Source organism: Mizuhopecten yessoensis, unplaced genomic scaffold (genome assembly GCF_002113885.1).
Source record: "Mizuhopecten yessoensis strain PY_sf001 unplaced genomic scaffold, ASM211388v2 scaffold10711, whole genome shotgun sequence".
Classification (NCBI taxonomy): Eukaryota; Metazoa; Mollusca; class Bivalvia; order Pectinida; family Pectinidae; genus Mizuhopecten; species Mizuhopecten yessoensis.
The window spans coordinates 670,955-689,749 of NW_018408683.1; the positions used below are offsets into that span (position 1 = coordinate 670,955).

General features: G+C 36.8%; 2 protein-coding genes across 5 annotated transcripts in view; one reads left to right on the top strand and one right to left on the bottom strand.

Annotated features, from left to right (window-relative positions):
- LOC110461953 (DNA damage-binding protein 1-like) overlaps window positions 1-3,675 on the bottom strand; it is a 30,265-nt gene extending 26,590 nt beyond the window's left edge. For both annotated transcript variants that reach the window (XM_021515698.1, XM_021515697.1), the window contains exons 1-2: window positions 3,517-3,675; window positions 1,490-1,638 (exon numbers count right to left, since the gene is read on the bottom strand). In XM_021515698.1, coding sequence (XP_021371373.1) covers window positions 1,490-1,638; window positions 3,517-3,577 — 210 coding nt within the window. In that variant the 5' untranslated portion in view covers window positions 3,578-3,675. The remainder of the gene's footprint in view (window positions 1-1,489; window positions 1,639-3,516) is intronic.
- A 16-nt stretch (window positions 3,676-3,691) lies between these two features.
- The window catches only part of LOC110461954 (X-ray repair cross-complementing protein 5-like), a 27,472-nt gene continuing 12,368 nt past the window's right edge, over window positions 3,692-18,795 (top strand). The window contains exons 1-11 of one of the 3 annotated variants that reach the window (XM_021515699.1): window positions 3,692-3,753; window positions 5,255-5,343; window positions 5,514-5,618; window positions 6,850-6,924; window positions 7,771-7,818; window positions 11,421-11,475; window positions 13,887-13,980; window positions 14,854-14,932; window positions 15,545-15,652; window positions 16,054-16,130; window positions 16,531-16,614. In XM_021515699.1, coding sequence (XP_021371374.1) covers window positions 5,275-5,343; window positions 5,514-5,618; window positions 6,850-6,924; window positions 7,771-7,818; window positions 11,421-11,475; window positions 13,887-13,980; window positions 14,854-14,932; window positions 15,545-15,652; window positions 16,054-16,130; window positions 16,531-16,614 — 794 coding nt within the window. In that variant the 5' untranslated portion in view covers window positions 3,692-3,753; window positions 5,255-5,274. The remainder of the gene's footprint in view (window positions 3,754-5,254; window positions 5,344-5,513; window positions 5,619-6,849; window positions 6,925-7,770; window positions 7,819-11,420; window positions 11,476-13,886; window positions 13,981-14,853; window positions 14,933-15,544; window positions 15,653-16,053; window positions 16,131-16,530; window positions 16,615-18,795) is intronic. The other 2 variants (XM_021515700.1, XM_021515701.1) reach the window with 2 other exon arrangements.

An 18,795-nucleotide genomic window follows, 5' to 3' on the forward strand; every position in this document is an offset into this window, starting at 1 on the left:
AAATCTCTGTCAGTTTATCAGTCCAGGACTAAACTATCAGAGTCTGTGTCAGTGTATCAGTCCAGAACTAAACTATCGGAGTCTGTGTCAGTGTATCAGTCCAGGACTAACATATCGGAGTCTGTGTAAGTGTATCAGTCCAGGACCAAACTATTGGTGTCTGTGTCAGTGTATCAGTCCAGGACTAAACTATCAGAGTCTGTGTCAGTGTATCAGTCCAGGACTAATATATCGGAGTCTGTGTCAGTGTATCAGTCCAGGATTAAATATCGGAGTCTGCGTCAGTGTATCAGTTCAGGACTAATATATCGGAGTCTGTGTCAGTGTATCAGTCCAGGACTAAACTATCCAACTCTGTGTCAGTGTATAAATCCAGGACTAAACTACCGGAGTCTGTGTCAGTGAATCAGTCCAGGACTAATCTATCGGAGTCTGTGTCAGTATATCAGTCCACGACTAAACTATTGGAATCTGTGTCAGTGTGTCAATTCAGGACTAAACTATCGGAGTGTATCAGTCCAGCACTAAACTATTGGAGTCTGCGTCAGTGTATCAATCCATGACTAAACTATCGGAATCTGTGTCAGTGTGTCAATTCAGGACTAAACTATCGGAGTGTATCCGTCCAGGACTAATATATCAGAGTCTGAGTCAGTGTATCAGTCCAGGACTAAACTATCGGAGTCTGTGTCAGTATATCAGTCCAGGACTAAACTATTGGAGTCTGTGTCAGTGTATCAATCCAGGACTAAACTATCCAAGTCTGTGTCAGTGTATCAGTCCAGGACAAAAATATCTGAGTCTGTGTCAGTGTATCAGTCCAGGACTAAACTATCCAAGTCTGTGTAAGTGTATAAGTCCAGGACTTAACTATCGGAGTCTGTGTCAGTGTATCAGTCCAGAACTAAACTATCTGAGTCTGTGTAAGTGTATAAGTCCAGGACTAAACTATCCAAGTCTGTGTCAGTGTATCAGTCCAGAACTAAACTATCGGAGTCTGTGTAAGTGTATCAGTCCAGGACTAAACTATCGGAGTCTGTGTAAGTGTATCAGTCCAGAACTAAACTATCGGAGTCTGTGTCAGTGTATCATATTCAGCACAACCTTGAATTGTTAAGTTTAAGTATGGGGTGTGTGGGAATGTTTGTTTGTGTTTTTATGTCACCGTAATGACTTCGGCATTTATAAGTCAGAAGTGTTAGCGTTGGAACTAATGGTAGACCCATAAACAATCACCATGAAATACACTTATGTTTTGTGGAAATTCCTTAATTCATAGACCAATTTATCTATCCTAAAATAATATCTATTCCTTTATTGTTTTAACATATTTCTTAATTTAATGTTAAACATATAGATGCGAGTAATTTTCTTGGTAAAGGTCTGGTCTATGAAAAATTTCATTAGGTCTAAAAGAAATCTATATTCTGTAGACTTATTGTCTATGGTGTGTAAATTCAAAATATGAAGACTGCTTTAGTGAACCTACTGGAGGCCGGAACAGCTCCATGACAGCTATCCTTCCATTGATGCCAACTTCTTTGATAGGACGGAGACCTTCTGGAGTAACCACATATATTTCAAGTCGAGTGTTGCGAGCGATAATCAAATTCAGATCATCAGAAGATGTGAAATTTCCTGAAGTAAAGAAATTTTAGAAATAAAGTTTACTTACTAGACATGTGGACAGGCAGGTCAATCAAAATCAAATTTTAAATGAACACATAAATAGGTAGATTTTAAGCAGAAAATTTTACTGTCGGTGTAGAAAGTGATCCGTCTAGGTTTTTGGAGATTGTCTCCCAACCTATATATCTATATGTTATACTCCACACAGACCAAAGGGCTTTATATGTACATTATTATTTTCTATCTTTTTGTATGCTTGGGTCATACACGTACATGCATCAGTTGGCAACCATGCAGTCAGCGGGGCTTACTAGTACATTTTGTACAATGATCAGAGCAAGCATTTCATGATATGATTCAATCGCCTTCTAGTCAGTGATGATAAAATATTTGTTTATTTCTAGGTAGAAATATGGAACATTACCTCACACTACCACAATTGGTACAATTTTGAGTTTTTCCAGCGATACTTAAAAATTCATATCTGAACTTGTATCTGAATTAAATGTCTCTTGATTCTGGACAAAGATTACCAATGGCGGTTTATTTTCAGGAAGAGTTTTGAAACAGTAAAGAAAACAACAGGTGCAGATCTGAACGGAGGCTTACCTCAGGAATATTCTGCATGTGTAAATTGAGAGGTGCCTCTGACAGAAACTAAAATGCTGACTTTTGCTAGTTTGCGTTATTTCTTTGTAAAACAATTTCAAACCAGATTTTAAAATACACTATTTTATTTAATTTAGTGGACGCATGAAAGAATGACATAATATTCTTTATATACCGTCACTGTACCCAAAACGGGACACTTATGGAAAAACAAACCAAGATGATTTTTTTGTCATTTAAAGCAAAGAAGTATTTTTATGTATACAGTTTTCATTTCATAATACTTTTACGACATTTAATGTAAGCTTTATTGGCTGCTGATTATCATTACATGGACAATTTAAAGGTAATTAAGAATAATTACCAAAATATAACTTTCCCGATTTACGACTGTGCACACTTTTTATCTGGATATAATTTTCAAAAGTATATTTTATCAAAACTAATGTTAGTTTGGATTAGAAATTTAACCATTAAACCCTGTTTGACTCTAAAATATGTCTTCTTTTCTGCCGATATTGATCGTTTATCACCAAATAAACATTAGCAAATATTAGCCAAAATACTGAAGTGTCCTTTTCAGGGTCCAGTTACGCCGAGACCCGTTACGCCGGTTCAAGGGCCTACATAATCCTGATGGCAATTTGCGTTTTATTTATAGAACCACGCACCCGAAACTTATCAAGATATGAAATAGTATCTATTTATGAAAAATGAACAAACATTTTTCGAACTGAAAATATGGTATAAAGAACATTGATATTTATCTAAAAAGTGTCCCGATTTGGGTACAGTGACGTTGCTGTTATTTATCCTCGGAAACTGTGCATTTTTTCGCTCTGCTTAAGCTCGGTCCATTTAGTGCGTTCATTTATCGTGGACTATTTAAATTTCTAGCCACCTGAACCGTTTAAACCGGGTTACCCGACTGTAGCCATCGTGTCGCAGAAATATGTAGTTCTTACTGTTTATCGGTAAAACTTGCCTGATTCAGTGTTTTTTATTAATTATAATCTGTACAATATATATAATATATTCTTTGCTTTCGACTATAAACCAGGTGTAAATAAGGTTTAATCTACTGTTTAAAACAGTAGCTTATGTACAGATACGACTTTTGGAGGATATACTAAAGTTTAACCACTTGTTAACTAAAGACAATGCAACAGTGTTGCACTAAAATGGTCATTCTGAAATGTTTATGCAACAACATTGAGGAAAAACAAGCATGAGCCGAAGCTCACAATGACACCCATTGATATTGAAAATTTAAATCACCTGTAACACAAGCATTTACTGCTGTCGGCTTATGAGCCGTAACAACATAGTTATATGCCATTCTGCCGGATGACAATAACAGAAAAATATAAATAAGAATGGTTTTCTTCCGTTATTCCCTCCGTCCTTTTCGCCGGAAATTCTTTCTCGAACGATCATGCGCATGCCTGGCGCCAAAATATTTGTTTGTGATGTTACTTCCGGTATACTGAAGCTGGCACAGCAAGTTTCTTGTAGGTGCGTTTTAAGGATGTTTGGACTGTTTAGAACATTTGTCAACTATTGAAAATAGCTTAAATCTACCCAATTCGATCTGAACATGTTTTTTGTTTTTTTGTAAGCAAATGTTGTCTTGATACGTTATTAATTGTGATCAAATGTTACTGGTATCAAGTGTGATATTTTTGTATTAAACCACGACGATAACTACATGATACTAAATTAGATAGAGCAATTCACAAATAATTGAAATTCGTAAAAAATGTATGGCAGTACAAGTAATGTAAACAACAGGTCCAGTACTCCGCATTAAAGCCATTTTGGTCGCTGTGGCGTATAACATATAGATAGATAGTACACTGCCGATTTAGTTATAATAGCTATAAAGACCTATCTGTATGTCAGTCTGTGATTATAGCTATTTAGCTTTATTTTCTCAGATTTTAATTTGCATTAAATTAAAGCAAAGTCGCATAAAACAATAAGGTTTATCATAAGGTAATGTTGACTACAAAGAGCATACATTTAGATGTTTATTTTCATTTTTCATAAATGTAAAATTTCCGATTTTTTTACATCATTATTTTTTAAAAAGAATACTTATATTTAATGTCTATTTCAGGCAGGTCAACAGAGCTATTATATGCCTGTACAGCTATATTGCTAAATCGGCAGAGTGTACTGGACCTGAACAAGTCTTGTATATAAATGTTGCTGAAACACTATATTCATAATAGAAACAAGTTCACATATTCTGTCTATTCAGCAGGTTTTCTGTTACTCTGAATGTCTTAACATATGTTGAACAAGAGGTTTAATCATAGGCCTTTATGGCCACTCGAGTCAAATTATATAAATGATATGCATATATGGTGTACATAATTATTATAATTTATAGATTATCACACAATGTTTTCAGGGTTTGTCTTCAGAACAATTTTCTCATCACGAGCACATAGATAAAATCGAAAGGCCACCACAGGTGAACACAAGATTCATCCACTCGAGAGCGATGAGAAAATTATTTGAATGAAAACCCCTGAAAGCATTGCACGATAAACTATATACTTTTACCTTATATATTTCTCCATTAATAAAAGTACATGTAAACTAAACAAAATATTTTCCAAATGACTTCTGTGCTCACTTCTCATTGATCGCGAGATCCTCGGTCTGTGACAAATGTAAACAAAAAAAGATTTGCACAATTGAGGCCTAGGAAGTACCATGAAAATAAAAAAATGTATAGAAAAACATTTTTAAAACAATCTTATCATCATTGGCTTCTCCATATATTTAAAGTTTGTTTTATTTGTTTTTCCTATATGAGATAGATTTACAACAAAAGCCAGTTTTCTCCTGTCATGATTACAACATCACTATCATCACACCAGAGTAACATGTTATATCTTTCAACTTACTTTCTATGATAGGTTTATAAAATGGCAATTTAGAGCAAATGTATATTGATAAATTATATTACTACATTCAGAATATGACCTATTATTTCTTTAAACAGTAGGACAGACTTAAGTTGCAATGGCAGATTTCGGATTTGCTCGCTATGGAGAAGATGAAGAGAATGAGGAAGATGAATCTGATCCACAGGTATAAATCACCTTTCATATATAACAATCTAAACAAAAAATTTGACTTGACAGGGTAAGGACAAACAATTGTTCTTTTGAAAAATTCAAAAAACTTGTAATAAACTTGTCATTTTAGTTGTAGAACTGTTGTAGTTAAATTAATCACTGGTGAAATTGTTCTGCTGACAGAATCGTGCGGGGAGAGATGGCTTGATATTCCTGATCGACTGTTCTAAGTCCATGTTTGATGAGGGAGACGATGACGAAGACAGCCATTTCCAATTGTGTTTAAAGGTAGAAAGACTATCTCTATAGTTCCTATTCTATTAATGATGGCAGTGGGTTTCAGTATCATATTATTTATCGGAGTAATTGATGATCAGTTTAAATTGGTTATTATTTACCAAACATTTTGGCTAATAACTTTAATATTTGAAGTTCAAAACTAGTGACAACTGTCTAAATTCATAAATACATACCTTGCAAAGGCTACAAAATTACTTTTTTGGTAGGTTTAGTGGCATATTGGAGTGTCACAGCGCCAATAAGTTGACAACCGGAAGTTTACAAGCAAAACCGGTGACCCAAATCAGAAACGCCCCCAGACATTTTGCCCCTTGTGTAAATGCGTACACAGGCATGGAAATATATCAAAAGTATATAATTAGCCGGAACTTATTTCAGATAGGAACTACAAACGTATAAAACACTTGCTGATTGGCTGATTTAGTTGTGCGAGTCCTTTCAGATTGAGTTTTCTTTTTGGATTGTCATTAACTTCATTTATATGTTCCCAAACATCACCCCTTTTAGAGTTGATTTCAACCTTCTGAGATGGAAAAAAAACACCAAAAAACAAGGTCATTATTACTATTACTATCCCATTGTCATTGAAACTTTATACAGTACTGTATAGTGTTCCGATTTATAGATTTAGTCGACATCTGGTGGTATGTTTCTGAAAATTGATTATGATTTCTATGATTTATACAGCATTTGATATAGCGCCCTACCTAGCTAACATTAGCTTCTCTAAAGCACTTTACAGCACATTGATATACATTCAATACAATTAGCATATACACTAATCAATACAATTTTGAGGAATTCGCAGGAGCTGCCTTATCAGGCTCTAACTACTAGTCCTATGCCACCTGGCTAATATCTCCCTATGTGTGTATGCCTGTGTGTGTGCTGGAAATGTAATGTGTTCTGTTTGTAGTGGGACTGTGCTTCCAACGGCATCATTTATAGTGCCACCTCAGTTGAATGCTACAGCACAGATACCGCAACATCCGCCCCAGACCAATTTATACTCCACCTGGGTTGTTTTTGTTGTGTGGGCAGGAGAAAAACACTTTCTCTGAATATCCATGCGTATAACGACTTTGGGGATCAAACCCCGGCCACCTGTGTGGAAGGCAGGAGTGTTAACCACTGGACCAACCGCCAGCTAGCTGGTTCACCTGACAACCAATCATAACTTGAGTCTCTTTGTAACCTTCTGTCATTATTTGTATTACAGTGTGCTAAGACCACCTTACAAAACAAGATCATCAGCAGTGATAAGGACCTGATGGGCATTGTCTTCTTTGGAACAGTAAGCAACTTTTGTGGAGATTTTGAGATTTTATTTCGGACGTTGACCTGCTTCATGTTCACAAGGACTTTTTGTAACATTGGTGATAGTTGCAACCGGTACAAAGAGATATTAAACTATGTACCAATTAATCAAATTATTGTTTTATAGCAACAGTGATGCCTAGATAACAATTAATGCATTGATGGAATAATTATTTTAAAACAATCCAAATCATTGAAGTTGTTGTCAATTGGTGTAGTGGATTGAACACCTACCTTTCATAAAGTTTGACAGGGTTCAATTCCCCTATCAGACTTTAAAAGGTATTGGATCACCTGTCTGACCACCTGGGTTTTCTCAGGATACTCTAGTTTCCTTCCACATTAATATAAGATTCACTGTGCACTCCCATCCAGGCCAACAAGAGTGATTGATATACTATAAGTGATAAGACTGTTTTGATAGTTTGTTTATCAATGTACATCTATGACCTTCTGTTTAAGATGTCCTGTTACTATTGTTATAACTTCTTACTTTGTTTATTTCTTTTTCCATTGATACATGGAATCAAAAACGTGTTCACACTTTCAGTTTTAACTTTGCCAGATTATTGCAATAGAACATATGCCATAAATGTATTCTTATCCCTGATTTTGTGTAAGTCCTGCGATTGGCCAATCAAAATAAGTGTTGCACTGATGCTTAGGCAGAAATTGAACACTGATGGTGGAACTGTGACATTGGAAATATGGAAAACTGTTACTGATGCAAATAATCTCAGTAAAACTGCATTGCCATGAATTTTGATGCCTTTATATCTTTCTAATCATGTATGTTTTTATTGTTGTATGATTTTTATTTCAGGAGAAGTCATCCAACCCCAGTGACTTCAAACATATCTTCATCTATCAGGTAAGCTTGATGATTTGTAAGGTTAGGCAACCATTATTTCTCGTTGCAGCACAATAGAATTATTTTTCTTCAGCGCTGATTGTACTGAATATATACATTGCAAAATTTGTAGTGCTAAATGTAGTAAGGGTCCCCACCTAGATCAGTACAAATCTCTGTAGAGCAGGTGATATCATCAACAATCAACATACAGTAGGGAGTTAAGGTCCCCAACTAGATCAGTACAAATCTCTGTAGAGCAGATGATATCATCAACAGTCAATATACAGTAGGGAGGTAAGGTCCCCAACTAGATCAGTACATATCTCTGTAGAGCAGATGATATCATCAACAGTCAACATACAGTAAGGGAGGTAAGGTCCCCAACTAGATCAGTGGAAATCTCTAGAGCAGATGATATCCTCAACAGTCAACATACAGTAGGGAGGTAAGGTCCCCACCTAGATCAGTACAAATCTCTATAGAGAAGATGATATCATCAACAGTCAACATACAGTAAGGGAGGTAAGGTCCCCAACTAGATCAGTACAAAACTCTGTAGAGCAGATGATATCCTCAAAAGTCAACATACAGTGGGGAGGTAAGGTCCCAACCTAGATCAGTACAAATCTCTATAGAGAAGATGATATCATCAACAGTCAACAAACAGTAAGGGAGGTAAGGTCCCCAACTACGTCAGTACAAATCTCTGTAGAGCAGATGATATACTCAACAGTCAACATACAGTAGGGAGGGAAGGTCGCCAACTAGATCAGTACAAATCTCTGTAGAGCAGGTGATATCATCAACAGTCAACATACAGTGGGGAGGTAAGGTCCCAACCTAGATCAGTACAAATCTCTATAGAGAAGATGATATCATCAACAGTCAACAAACAGTAAGGGAGGTAAGGTCCCCAACTACGTCAGTACAAATCTCTGTAGAGCAGATGATATCCTCAAAAGTCAACATACAGTGGGGAGGTAAGGTCCCCACCTAGATCAGTAGAAATCTCGGTAGAGCAGATGATATCCTCAACAGTCAACATACAGTGGGGAGGTAAGGTCCCCACCTAGATCAGTACAAATCTCTGTAGAGCAGATGATATCCTCAACAGTCAACATACAGCAGGGAGGTAAGGTCCCCAACTAGATAAGTACAAATCTCTGTAGAACAGATAATATCATCAACAGTCAACCTACAGTGGGGAGGTAAGGTCCCCACCTAGATCAGTACAAATCTCTGTAGAGCAGATGATATCATCAACAGTCAACCTACAGTGGGGAGGTAAGGTCCCCACCTAGATCAGTAGAAATCTCGGTAGAGCAGATGATATCATCAACAGTCAACATACAGTAGGGAGGTAACAGTACGCCTGATTTGTATCCAATATATATTGCAATATAAATGAAAGAAAGGTGGTTTTGTGTTTGGAAAAACGTGTAATTTCTGCAGTAGAACATTTCGACAAAATGCTGTGAAACTGAATTATAGATGATGTGAATCATGCAAATGCAAGTTGTTCATTGATTGGACCATCACTTTTGACATTTTAACTGATTCCTACAACTAGAAATGACATATTTGAATTATTATCAGCATAATGTTTATATGCTAGCTTGTCTCGCAATATGCGAAGGTAAGACATGTACATATACATAAGCAAACTAAGCTTTTGAAAAATATTATAATACAATTATATTTTATTTTTCTATTACAATGCAACACAAAATTTCAGTACATTTGAGATATACAAGTTTTCCAATATATTATCACAGCCCTAGAATATATATGTATATTATGCAAGTTACTTTCCCTACTAAGGGAGACAACTATCTTTTCCTTTTCTCCGGGATTTTTTTTTTTATCTTAACTAAAATGTGAAATCAGGGTTCTTTGCACAAATCACTCGACAATCAAGTTAATGTTTGTTTTGGTTTATAACAGTATCTCTCTAAATCCCTTAAATGATATAAAAACACTAATTGAATTTGTACAATACAGACATATATTAGACATATTGCTATAATCGAACACACCGCACAGTAACTTTTACAATACATAACACGAACAATATAATATTTAAAAGGATGAAAACACAATTCTATGACTCTTAGATAAAAAGACAACATAACCAGTTTAACAAAAAAAATCGAATTAAGTATCATTACACACACACAAAATTATAGAACATTCTCACTCAGTATAGAATGTAATTTATATTTTACTTTTACTTTTACTCACGAAGGAATTTACGTCAAGTCTTCAATAATAATCTACCCAATAATTCAGGCTTTCCACTACCAGCATAAAATGAAGGTCTCACCTCTTGTAAAAATGCCCAAGTGAAGAAGGAGAGAGAAAAAAGAAGCGTTGCATTGCGCATGCATGTCCGAAGTGGTCAGTCAGGTCAACAAAAGAACACAACTCATGACATCACAGGTGTTACACAATCACATACTCATACAATGTGCATAATGCGGGCCATAATAACAAGTATCCCGAAAACGAAAGTACGGGTCATGTGATACAGTGGCACAAACGGAAAAAGTAACTCACTTAAACAAATTTTCAGGATAATGTATTTATTTTTCTATTGTATCCAAATAATCAAATTAAAGCCAAAAACTTTAACAGACACTTAATACAACAGGGGGCCACAAAAATGTGTGGAGAAACAAATTTCATTTATTGTAAACCCCTTGTAACCTTCAGGACTCGCACAACTAAATCTTTTACTATATGTTATTACCAAATATAATAACTTTAATATTTGAAGTTCAAAACCAGTGGAAACTGTCTAGATTCATAAATACATGCCTTGCAAAGGCTACAAAATGACTTTTTGGTAGGTTTAGTGGCATATTGGAGTGTCACAGCACCAAGAAGTTGACAACCGGAAGTTTACAAGCAAAACCGATGACCCAAAATAGAAACGCCCCCAGACATTTTGCCCCTGTGCAAATCCGAACACAGACATTGAAATATATCAAAAGTATACATTTTTCAAAAGTTAAATACCTGAACATTTCATTTATCTAAAAAATTGTCATCAGTCCCTTATTTAACTCCTTCAGTGGCCCAGTAACTAGCCGGAACTTATTTCAGATAGGAACTACAAATGTATGAAACACTTGCTGATTGGGTGATTTAGTTCGTATTTATCAGTTACCAAACCAGGGTGTTCGTAACTTGTGTTAGAGATTGTGTATACATGTATGTTGTAGTTACAGAGCAAAATTTATCGCTTTTTTACATAAAATCTTTGCAGCCTGGGTATTTATTGTAACATTTTTTGGTGGCTCGGTGAAGTGGTGAATATAAAATCAATTTGAATGCCTTAATTTGAAATGATCAGTCAGATATATCAATGCACAGAAAAAATTAAACAAACCTCAAAATAAGAATTTCATTGCCCTGAACTCAGAAAAGCCTTATTTCAGACAAAACAACCTAAACATATGGGTGGATTTTTTTCTGTGTACATCACTCAGGAATGAAACATAAGTGATTTTTGATTTTAAAAGAAACAATGCAATGTTTATCTTTGAAGTTTGTTTGTGGTGCCCTAGATATAGTATTAAATGTATGTCATGAACTTACAGCTGATTTGGTTTTAACAGGAATTGGACCAGCCAGGAGCTCCCAGGATTTTGAGCTTAGAAGACATGACCGAAGGTAGTATTGTCATCACAACATGTTTACTTTCTAGTCACAAACAAACAAGGACAGATTTTATGTTTCTTTGTTATGTTTCTCATCAACAGATCGGGTTATTCCCTACCTCCAGGGACTTGACAGATAGGGTTATTCCCTACCCCCAGGGACTTGACAGATAGGGTTATTCCCTACCCCCAGGGACTTGACAGATAGGGTTATTCCCTACTCCCAGGGACTTGACAGATAGGATTATTCCCTACCGCCAGGGACCTGACAGATAGGGTTATTCCCTACCCCCAGGGACTTGACAGATAGGGATATTCACTATCCCAGGAACTTGACAGAGATGGTTATTCCTTACCCCCAGGGACTTGTAAGATTGGGTTATTTCCTACCCCCAGGGACTTGACAGACAGGGTTATTACCTACCCCAGGGACTTGACAGATAGGGTTAGTCCCTACCCCCAGGGACTTGTTCTTAGGTCATAACATCATCAACAGATAGGGTTATTCCCTACCCCTAGGGACTTGTTCTTAGGTCATAACATCATCAACAGATAGGGTAATTCCCTACCCCCAGGGACTTGTTCTTAGGTCATAACATGGAAACAGATAGGGTTATTCCCTACCCCCTGGGACTTGTTCTTAGGTCATTACATCATCAACAGATAGGGTTATTCCCTGCCCCCAAGGACTTGACAGATGGGGTTATTCCCTACCCCCATGGACTGGTTTTTAGGTTATAACATCATCAACAGATAGGGTTATACCCTACCCCCAGGGACTTGTTCTGAGGTCATAACATGGAAACAGATAGGGTTATTCCCTACCCCTAGCGACTCGTTCTTAGGTCATAACATCATCAACAGATAGGGTTATTCCCTACCCCCAAGGACTTGACAGATAGGGTTATTCCCTACCCCCAGGGACTGGTTCTTAGGTCATAACATCATCAACAGATAGGGTTATTCCCTACCCCAAGGGACTCGTTCTTAGGTCATAACATCATCAACAGATAGGGTTATTACCTACCCCCAGGGACTTGTTCTTAGGTCATCAAAAGGTGTTAAGAAAAGTATGAATTTTAGAGGTAAAAAGATTCATTAATGATATCAACAGCATTTTTTTAGGCCTGTCAAAACTTTTGAGGAGACAATATAGTATGGGGAGTGTTCGGCCGGCCATACTTTGGTTTCCGGAGGATGATTTGCTTCAATATCATTTAATTTTCATGAAACTTAGTGTGAATGCACTATATATGAAGACTGAGGCAAAGTTGGAAGTTGAGCAAAATCTGCACATAATTATTTGTGTACTTTGCTTTGATTGGTTAATTTCCAAAGTTTGGTTCCTGCAAGGTAGCTTGCTTAAATATCGTTCGATTTTGATGAAACTTGCCATGTATATTATACAAAGGCTGAGGATAAGTTTGAAGTTTATCAAAGTTCCCTAATTAGCATACTGTGCTCTGATTCTGATGAAGCCTGGTCAATATTTATATTATACTATGACAAAGGCTAAGCTTAAAGGTGAGCGAAACCTGCACAAAATTGACTTCCATACTGCTATCCGATAGGTTTACGGTCACAGTTCCCGCACAATATCTTGGTCAAATATGACAGGATTCAGATGAAACTTGGTAAATATTTACTCTTTGACTAAAAGTGAAATCTGCAAGTAATTAATGAACAGAGTCTGTGTAAGATATATCTATTATTGGCAAAAAGGGTCAAATTCAGTTTTCTATCTGCATGGTTTGAAATATACACAAAGGGAGACAAATCCTTTGAAAACCAATTTTGTAAAGTATGAAATATATATATTCCTTTAGCTGAAGTTGGTTAAGTACAGTATGTTTTCTCCATTCATCACATTCCAGAAATAGTTCTCAACTTCTTGGTTCCATATACTAGAACACACTGTTTTATTTATCCCCCACCTGTGCTAACAGAGGGGACTTTATTTTTACACTGGAGTCTGCCAGTCAGTCTGTGCATCTCTTTGTCCGGGATATTATCACATATCTTTTTATACACTGTCACCTATAATTGCCAGATTTTCTATAAGAGTACCCCTCAAGATGTAGCAATGTTGCCTACTGTGCACCTATATGTACACAGTTTGGTTCACTGTACATCACTTTGTTCAAGGCATATTTCACACACATTGTCACCTACAGTTGCCAATCTTTGTATGTGAGTATCTCTTGGAATGGCAAAGTCTTATATTTAAATCATGTATCAGGCCTCAATACATACAAAGTGAAGTCTCTTTGTTCATTTTTGATACCAATGTTTGTCAATAGATTGCTCAAAAGACTTTGCCTTATTTTTAAAAGAATATGACCTCAGCTATGAAGAAGATGCGAAACCCTGATCAAGCAAAACCCATCCAATTATATATACTAATCCATGACTTTAAAATTTCAGAAGATGCAAAAACTTTCTCCAAGGAATATGGACATAACACTGGGTTTGCTTTGCATGAAGCTTTGTGGACATGTCAGAATATGTTCTCAAACAGGTACTGCCATTACGTGTTTTTAGTTCACAAGTCAACATCATCATGATGTTGGGTATTTGTATTTTCTGTGTGGCCAGAGATTAGTTATTGGTTGTTTCAATAACTACAGTTTTTTATTACTCTGACTTCAGTTCCTTCTAATATGTTATTTAACTTCAATTTATATGTTGAATTATCTGAGGTAAAACTTCAATAGCTATTTTCCATTTTAATGAATATATATGCTGAAACAAGGACATCAGTCACAAAATTTGTTTTCTGATAATATCACTCCTAAGGGTTCATAAAACAATGTGTTTACCTCAACAATAGTCCATACTGTTATAGTTTTATTACTCACCACACATACTGTCAACGTATGTCCCATTTCCTTTTTTTCTGTTATAATTCCTTTTGTCAACTTCATCAATAGAATGTGAAATCCCCCATATAATGTGAAATCCCCCATATAATGCGAAATCCCCCAATCCCCCATATAATGTGAAATCCCCCATATAATGTGAAATCCCCTATATAATGTGAAATCCCCCATATAATGCAAAATCCCCCAATCCCCCATATAATGTGAAATCCACCATATAATGTGAAATCCCCCATATAATGTGAAATCCACCATATAATGTGAAATCCCCCACATAATGTGAAATCCCCCATCTAATGTGAAATCCACCATATAATGTGAAATCCCCAATATAATGTGAAATCCACCATATAAGGCCAAAATTGAGACAAATGTTTGCAGTATAATGGGTTTCATTTATGTGTGAATATGTTAGGAATTTGAAAATCTAATCCTTCTTATGGGATTTCTGTCTTCTGGTAGATAGTTTTGATTTGTAGTAGTTTGTTTTAAATGAATTATTGTATTTACAGTTCTCAAAAAGTGAGCTCAAAGAGGGTGATGTTATTTACCAACAACGACAATCCACACGTTAGCTCACAACAGCTACAGGTATGATAACTCGTTAAGACAAGGGGCTTCAAATAATAGTCAACACAGGGGGCTTCACATAACAATCCACAGCGCTTCACATAACAATCCTCATTGTGGGCTTCACATAATTCACACAGGGGGTTCAGATAACAATCCGTAGTGGAGGCTTAATATAACAGTTCATGCAAGGAGCTTCACATAACAATGTACATGGGGGGAGGGGGGAGGGGGAGTGTTATTCTGACAACTATTCACACAGGGGGCTTCACATAACAGTTCGCACATTGGGCTTCATATAGCAACGCATTCATTGCCATTTCACGCTTGAAACCACTGCAACATCCTACTTATATAAAGTAACTATGCATAGTATTATGACCTATGTCCCTGAAACAAATTAGGAAAATATTTGATATTTATTTTGTTTTTTGGAAAATATATTTATACTTTGTAAACATTGCTTTTAAAAATGTAAAAACTTATCCACTCAAACCAGCATTCAGCTTTTTGCCAAAGATTGATTGGTCAAATTGAAAATTCTTACACAGCCAGCTTATATTTTGTTATATACATGTGCAAATAAGATATGGATAACTGATCAAACATGTATCTGTAATATTTTTTTTCCAGAGACAAGCAAGGACAAAAGCAAGTGACTTGTCGGAGACTGGCATTGACTTGGAATTGATGCACTTACAGAAAGCGGGAGAGAGTTTTGATGTTTCTAAGTTTTATAAGGTTTGTATTCACCTTGTGTTCACTTTTATACCTCCCACCTAGTGAGGAGGGAGGGTGTATAGTAATCACATAGCAAGTACATCCGTCTGGTGTACAAGATATCTCATAAACACCTGAACACAATTTATAGTTTGGTATGGTTATATCAAGTTTTATACCTTGTTAGGTTTTGGTGGTCATCAAAGAAGGCTAAAGAGTTGAAGATCAGGGGCAAAACTCACGCTTGACCACTTTTGAAGTAAAACGCTTTAGTGGGAATGGGGGTGGGTGTAAATGTTTGTGAGCCTTTCTTCACTTTGTTTTTATATTGCCTAGTTTGTTAATCAAAGCTTGGAAGCTGTTGAGCTTAATACTTGGTTCGTTTTTTCTTGTGGTTGTTGAAATGATGCTTTGTCTTGTAGGATTTGTTGTTCACATCTGATGATGAATTGACCGACCTTCCTGATCCAGCAGAGCGTATGGATGAACTTCTCAACAGGTGATTTAAAATGATACACAAAAGTCTTCAATAATGAGGCTTTTCTCATAGTTCCAGGCCCCTAATTTTCTATTTTCGATAGAAAATAACAACTATTCTCATCTACTAAATATCAAAAATATGTATATGTAATTTAGATTACACTTTTATAAAATTTGAATCCTATGAAATACCATCCAAATAATTTTATCAATATTCATTGCAACTTGAGATAAATTTGGTCATTTCTGACTGGTTTCACTTAACTCTTCAGTCTTGAGAATTCTAAGAAGACCAATAATGGTTGAAATTTTCATATGGCAAGACATTTTGGATTTTATAAGAAATAAAACATATACTTATATATTCAAATAAAAACAGTTTGAAAATTTCCTTAAAATTATTATTAATCCTTTTGTAGAGTGAGAACTAAAGACCACAAGAAGAGAGCCTTACGAAGAATTAAGCTCAGTCTTGGTGAAGGTCTTAGCCTAGGAGTGGGCGTGTAAGTGTATAATTAGCTCCCTCACTGGTGATACAGCTCAGTCTAAGTGCAGGTCTTAGCCTAGGAGTGGGCGTGTAAGTGTATAATAAGCTCATCACTGGTAATACAGCTCAGTCTTGGTGAAGGTCTTAGCCTAGGAGTGGGCGTGTAAGTGTATAATTAGCTCATCACTGTTGATACAGCAGTCTTTGTGAAGGTCTTAGCCTAGGAGTGGGCGTTTAACTGTATAATTAACTCATCACTGGTGATACTGCAGTCTTGGTGATGGTCTTAGCCTAGGAGTGGGCGTGTCAGTGTATAATTAACTCATCTCTGGTGATACAGCTCAGTCTTGGTGAAGGTTTTAGCCTAGGAGTGGGCGTGTAAGTGTATAATTAGCTCCCTCACTGGTGATACAGCTCAGTCTCTGTGCAGGTCTCAGCCTAGGAGTGGGCGTGTAAGTTTATAATAAGCTCATCACTGGTGATACAGCTCAGTGCTGGTGAAGGTCTTAGCCTAGGAGTGGGCGTGTCAGTGTATAATTAACTCATCACTGGTGATACAGCTCAGTCTTGGTGAAGGTCTTAGCCTAGGAGTGGGTGTGTAAGCGTATAATTCACTCATCACTGGTGATACAGCTCAGTCTTGGTGAAGGTCTTAGCCTAGGAGTGGGTGTGTAAGTGTATAATTAGCTCCCTCACTGGTGATACAGCTCAGTCTTGGTTAAGGTCTTAGCCTAGGAGTGGGTGTGTAAGTGTATAATTAGCTCCCTCACTGGTGATACAGCTCAGTCTTGGTTAAGGTCTTAGCCTAGGAGTGGGTGTAAGTGTATAATTAGCTCATCACTGGCGATACAGCAGTCTTGGTGATGGTCTTAGCCTAGGAGTGGGTGTGTAAGTGTATTATTAGCTCCCTAATTGGGGATACAGCTCAATCTTGGTGATGGTCTTAGCCTAGGAGTGGGCGTGTAAGATACAGCTCAGTCTTGGTGAAGGTCTTAGCCCAGGAGTGGGTGTGTAAGAGTATGATTAGGTCCCTCACTGGTAATACAGCTCAATCTTTGTGATGGTCTTAGCCTAGGAGTGGGCGTGTAAGTGTATAATAAGCTCATCACTGGTGATACAGCTCAATCTTGGTGATGGTCTTAGCCTAGGAGTGGGTGTGTAAGTGTATGATTAGCTCCCTCACTGGTAATACAGCTCAATCTTGGTGATGGTCTTAGCCTAGGAGTGGGCATGTAGGTGTATAAATAACTCATCACTGGTGATACAGCTCAGTCTTGGTGAAGGTTTTAGCCTAGGAGTGGGTGTGTAAGTATTTAATTAACTCATCACTGGTGATACAGCTCAGTCTTGGTGAAGGTCTTAGCCTATGAGTGGGTGTAAGTGTATAATTAGCTCATCACTGGTGATACAGCTCAGTCTTGGTGAAGGTCTTAGCCTAGTAGTGGGTGTAAGTGTATAATTAGCTCATCACTGGTGATAAAGCAGTCTTGGTGAAGTCTTAGCCTAGGAGTGGGTGTGTAAGTGTATAATTAGCTCATCACTGGTGATACAGCAGTCTTGGTGATGGTCTTAGCCTAGGAGTGGGAGTGTAAGTGTATAATTAACTCATCACTGGTGATACAGCTCAGTCATCACTGGTGATACAGCTCAGTCTTAGTGATGGTCTTAGCCTAGGAGTGGGCGTGTAAGTGTATAATTAGCTTCCTCACTGGTGATACAGCTCAGTCTTGGTGAAGGTCTTAGCCTAGGAGTGGGCGTGTAAGTGTATAATTAACTCATCATTTATAAACAATATCAAAAACACGGATTTTTAAGATTGACAGATGTATTATAAAATAAATCACTAAGTATTTACATTACAAAACTGTTCTACACATAATATAATTTACATAGCATAGCAAACACATACTTAACTAGACAAAACATAGAACAAAATCAAACAAACAAATTGCATTTAGGGCTGTCTTGGCTGCTGCATATATATAACACAATTACCAGCATGAAGGAAGATAAATTCAAGATTCCCTACCAGGTGCAAATCCTAATCCTATAAACAGGAAAAGGCGGTCCTGGTTAAGGGAAATGAGGTAAGTATTAAAGTTTTGAGCTGGTAGACAATGAACAAATGAAGAAATTGAAATTGAATGAGCAGGTTGTGGCCAGGCGAGGTCCTGAGTCCTCTTGGAGAACCAGGCGA